Genomic DNA, 5,064 nt, shown 5'->3' with positions numbered 1-5,064 from the left:
ACGAAGGTTCCCCTCTCTCTGGTGGAGTTGAAGAAAAGCAAGAGATTCTTCTACAGTTCTTTGTCGTGTGCCAATTCCCTCTAAATTCTCCAAGTCAATATTGTCCAATTTCTGTTCCACTTTCTTAATTTTTTCCTTGACCACTTTAAATTCCTCAGAGTCCTTTTTTAACGTTGTTACCTCCTGTGCCAATTTATTTATTTCATCTCTGTTCTTTCTTACATTTTCTTCAATTTGGCCAATTGATCTCTCCAAGGTGTCTGTAGAATTTTTTATATCTGCTTTTAGGTCTACTTGGAGTTTCTCTATTGCAGAGTTAACTGAGGCATTAACCGATGTAGTAATTGTATTAACTGAGGCCTGTGTTTGCTTCAACCCCTCAGTCACACATTTAAGTCCTTCTGCTATTTCTGCTACAGTAGCAGTTAATTTCTCCATTTGCTCTTGTAAAGTTAGGGAGATAGAGCCTTTTCTTTGTGCAGAGCTAGATGTTTTTGATCTAGTGCTCTCATGCATGTCCTGTGAGCTCTGCAATTGTAATCTCAAGGTCACTCCAGTTGCTGTGGTTGCTGTGGTAACCGTCTCAGACATTCACAGCAGAAAGCCAACAGTCTTAAAAATAAACACCAGGTGGCCAGCAATTCTCTCCTGAGAACAAAGAGACTGCTGAGCCAGGAGTCCCACACAAATCCAGCAGTTTAACTTTTAGGCACAGAGTTCACAATTTTTAAAACTCCTTAGTCTTCAGTCAAAAAGAAGTTAGTCCTTTTGTAATCCAAGTCAGAAATTATGTTTCCCTTGCAGTGTTACCACCAAGACTTTATTTTACGTTGTAACTGGCCACAAAATAGCTAAAAAGTCTCCACTGGTAAACAGTCACTGACACAGTAACAAGAAAAAATGGCAACAAATTACTGCAGCCCGCTACCGACCCGGAATCCTAATCCTGAGGGAGAGCGGTGTCTTCTTTTGCCATATTTCTCAATTTTAGGTCTTTAAACATCCTTAAAACAACTTTTAATCCACTTTTAAAAAGTTTAGCAGAGTTCGCAAAACTTTTCCGTTAGTCGCGGCTTTGATCTTTTAGCGCTACCCAGCTCCGGTAAACAGTTCAAAGGGAGCAGGCTTCCATTAATCTTTCCTCTGTAAGTTATTATTCTTTAAAAGTTTTAAATCAGTTCCAAAGTACTACTTACAGAGTTCCTTTTAAAACTTCTTCGTAGGAAGTGTCGGGTGCTCAAGTCTGGCGGGATCGCTGCTTTGTTCCTCCAAAGGCAGTCACCTCTTCAGCCCCGCACCGGCGCTTCGCTCGCCTGATTTACCCCCTTACGAGGGTCGATCAGGAGCAAAGACGGCGCGTCTGGGACCCACGAGGCAGGCGGTCCACGGGACGCTCTTCCCGTGGCTTTAAGGGACCCGCGGCGCAGGCACGGTAATCCCTATAGCCTTAAGGAGGACGGAGCTGTCAGGCTCCCGTCCGCCATTGACCGGCACCTAACCGGAAGTTAGGGTGTGGGGAAGATAATGGTTTGGTCTGTATGCCAATTAGGGTGTGGGGAAGATAATGGTTTGGTCTGTATGCCAGGCTAAGCAAACCATAATTTAGCATGAACATATGAGCATGGGGGCATTCAGGAAGAAAATTTAATCTACTTTGTTCTTCTCTGATCACTTTGCTGCCATGCCATGCCATGCCATGAGATCTGAATCCATTCTAATGCCCTAACATTCTCCAGACTAACTATGGATTTGTAGGATTCCTTTATCCTAAATTATGCTTTTGCTTGGTGTGACATGCAAGCCGGACCAGTATCAATAGTGTAATTGTCTGATTTAATTAATAATCTATAACTGCCTTTTCCTCTTCCATACAGGATATCCATTCTATGGAAGAGCTAGCTGAGAACCAGACCAGTCTAAATGAGTTCATCCTGGTAGGGTTTTCATACCTTGCAGAATGGCAAATCTTGCTGTTTTTGTTTTTTCTGGTGATGTACATTACTGCCTTAGTTGGGAACATGCTCATAATTCTTCTTGTGAAACTCAACCATTCCCTTCAAACTCCCATGTACTTCTTTTTGGTAAACCTATCTTTCTTAGAAATAGGTTACACCACTAGTGTGGTGCCCCAGATGTTGGCACATCTGTTAACAAAGCATAAAAGCATTTCCAAAGCTAGATGTGCAGCCCAGATGTATGCCTTCACCATCCTGGGGCTGACTGAATGCTGCCTCCTGGCAGCCATGGCATATGATCGCTATGTGGCCATATGCCATCCATTGCACTACACAGTAATCATGAATCACCAAGTCTGTACACAGTTGGCAGCCGCAGCGTGGATTATTTGCTTCTCGGTACAAGTTGCTCAAACTGCATGGATCTTCCGCTTACCCTTCTGTGGCTCTAAACACATCAAGCACTTCTTTTGTGATATCCTACCAGTGGTGAAAACAGCATGCACAGATACCTACAAAAATAAGATTGCTGTCATGGCAGTGACCATCTCTTTCATCATGAGTCCATTCCTACTGATTATCCTCTCCTACACCCGTATAATTTCAACCATCCTAAAGCTTCCTTCTGCTGAGCAAAGACGGAATGTCTTCTCCACTTGCTCCTCACACCTCATGGTGGTGACATTATTCTTTGGGTCAGGCCTCTTCACATACTTAATGCCCAAGTCCAGCTACACTTCACGGAGTGACCAAATGAGTGCTCTTATGTACACAGTTGTCACTCCGGTTTTAAATCCCATAATATATACCCTAAGAAATAAAGAAGTGCAGAAAGCATGTAAGAAAACAATTGCAAGGGTCTTCTCTCCACAAAACCCGACTAGTTGAATATATGAAGAATGGACTATAGAAAAAACACAGAACACATAACTACTGATCAAGGGGATGTAAATATTTCATTCAAATGTGGCTTGTGGCTGCATTTTTGCAGGAAGCCAACCTGATCCCAACCTAATGCAACCTGTGTATATCAGTGATCATTTGGGAAGGATTCTTGCTTTTAACTATAAATCTGCATGTGCTTTGATTATTTCTTTTTGTAGACTCTTTGCTGTACAGGAACCTGCTTCTTACATGTGTCTTACATGATTATTAAACACTAAGAGTGAAGCACACTTGGTAACAATGGTTGTTCTGGTTTATTGTGCCATCCAGTTGACATCTTTTCTCAATAAATATTAGGTATTCATGTACTCACAGACCCAATTGTGACAAACAGAAAGTATGTGTATGACAACGTTTTAGATTTTATTAAAATTATCCCCCGTGGGGAAGGCGGTGGGGAGTATCACCCACACACATGTTAGGTGCCACCCAGGGGCCTACTGCCACTGCAGCCTCCAACACCCTCTTTCAGTGATGAGCTTTTGGCACTGAAAAGTGTCTTTGTTTCAGCAAGTGTCATTTTGCGGCTACAACTGTGGGTGAGCTCCAGCAGCCAGTGCATCCCCACAGCAGCCAGTGCTCCTCCCACACCCATGCTGGAGCCAGGAGGCCACCCTACAGTCATGTTGAACCACAACTTCCACTCCCTCCAAAGTTGGCCTTAGATTATTATCTAGACTGATGAAGGGCTGTGTATAAACCCTAGTATAGTGTACTGGATGCAGCTGTTGGTATGCATACAATCATTACATGACACACTCCATTCATTTTATTCTAATCAAACATGGCTACCTAGTCTTTTTTATCCATCCATTCATTTATTTCATAAAATTTATGTACTGCTTGGTTGTAGAAAAAACCTGAAAGAGGTTTTGAGTCCAGCCCCTTTTACCCACAGGAAATTAGATGGGTGAAATTTAGATTTCATTGAAAAGCTGTATTTTCAATTACTTTTTTAAAAAATGTGAAGTTTCTGGAAGTAATTGTAATTTCTTACATTACCCAAGGATTAAATGATTATTTCTTTATTTATTGTTTTGTTACCCATTCTTATTCCCATGGATTAGTTAGCAGAATATTCCCAAACGTATTCCTTCAAGATTCAGTTGCATCAAGAATGAGATCACTTATATGAAAATATTGTTGCTTGGTGCGTCATTGTGCACCGCTCTGAAGCACGAAACAGCAGTTACTTCTTTTGCAAAGTAAGATTTTATGGAAGTAAGGTATGATTGTTACATCTAAATCAAAGAACTTTTGATTACGACTGACTGTGTTTTAATTCTGGTATTTGTGTGTGTGTAATGAAGAGAGACACTTTTATAGCTAGATACTGTTAGGAGAATCTCACCCGTGAGATATTCTATCACCTATCTATCTATCTATCTATCAATCTATTTATCTATCTATCTTCATTTTTATTCTACAACCAAGAAAATTCAAGCCGTTAAATAAATAAATAAATAAATAAATAGGATTCAAAACAAACTAGTGTGTTTTTTTAGTAGTTTACCTCACTCTGCCTACAAAGCCACAGATCACAGTGAAGGAAAGTTGCAGTGCTCATACCATTCAAGCAATGGGACTTCAGTTTCATTTTCTGATCACATGTCCCTCTCCCCCAGTGTACTCCATAAGGTAGCTGAACTTCCTAGAGCAGATTTTGAGGGTGTGTGGGTGCTTCAGGAGAATCTAAGTTCCCATGCACAAGTGGAATCTCTTCTGTGAGTGGAACAGCAGTGTTGAGTACAACCCATTGTACCTGAGTGCTTTCCATTTCATGGCTAATAGAAGGTTGCAATTTGAAGGCTGCTTCGCCAAACAGAGCAGCTGATGCTGAAGCACAGTGTAAAATGGGTGAGAGAGCTGTGGGTAGCCCCATGGTTTTAATTGAATCCAAGTTCCATTGTCCCTGGCTGACATGGAAACTAACAGTTGGAAAACCTCAAGTTCTTCCTCCCAGCCTTAAAAGCTGTGATGCAAGGGGGCAAAGAAATTAATTTGTGACTTAAAAAATAATTCACATGAATGAGTTCTGGCAGCATCAATAATAACAATGTGATGGTACTGACCACATGGTGGCTTTTTAAAAAGTGTTGTGCTTTGCTGAGATGTGGCTCTGTACAGTGATAAAACACAACTGGTGATAATCTTAATCCAAATT

The 5,064-nt window shown here is 41.2% G+C and overlaps 1 protein-coding gene across 1 annotated transcript; it reads left to right on the top strand.

Annotated features, from left to right (window-relative positions):
• The first annotated feature begins 1,886 nt into the window (after positions 1–1,886).
• LOC117057781 (olfactory receptor 10A4-like) lies at positions 1,887–2,843 on the top strand. The gene has a single exon (XM_033168622.1). It carries the CDS (start codon positions 1,887–1,889, stop codon positions 2,841–2,843), a length of 957 nt encoding a protein of 318 aa, XP_033024513.1.
• The last annotated feature ends 2,221 nt before the right edge of the window (positions 2,844–5,064 follow it).

This window comes from Lacerta agilis, chromosome 14, assembly GCF_009819535.1.
Source record: "Lacerta agilis isolate rLacAgi1 chromosome 14, rLacAgi1.pri, whole genome shotgun sequence".
NCBI classification, from domain to species: domain Eukaryota; kingdom Metazoa; phylum Chordata; class Lepidosauria; order Squamata; family Lacertidae; genus Lacerta; species Lacerta agilis.
Note: the sequence above shows the minus strand (reverse complement) of the source record. Positions and strands in the feature narration are given on the sequence as shown.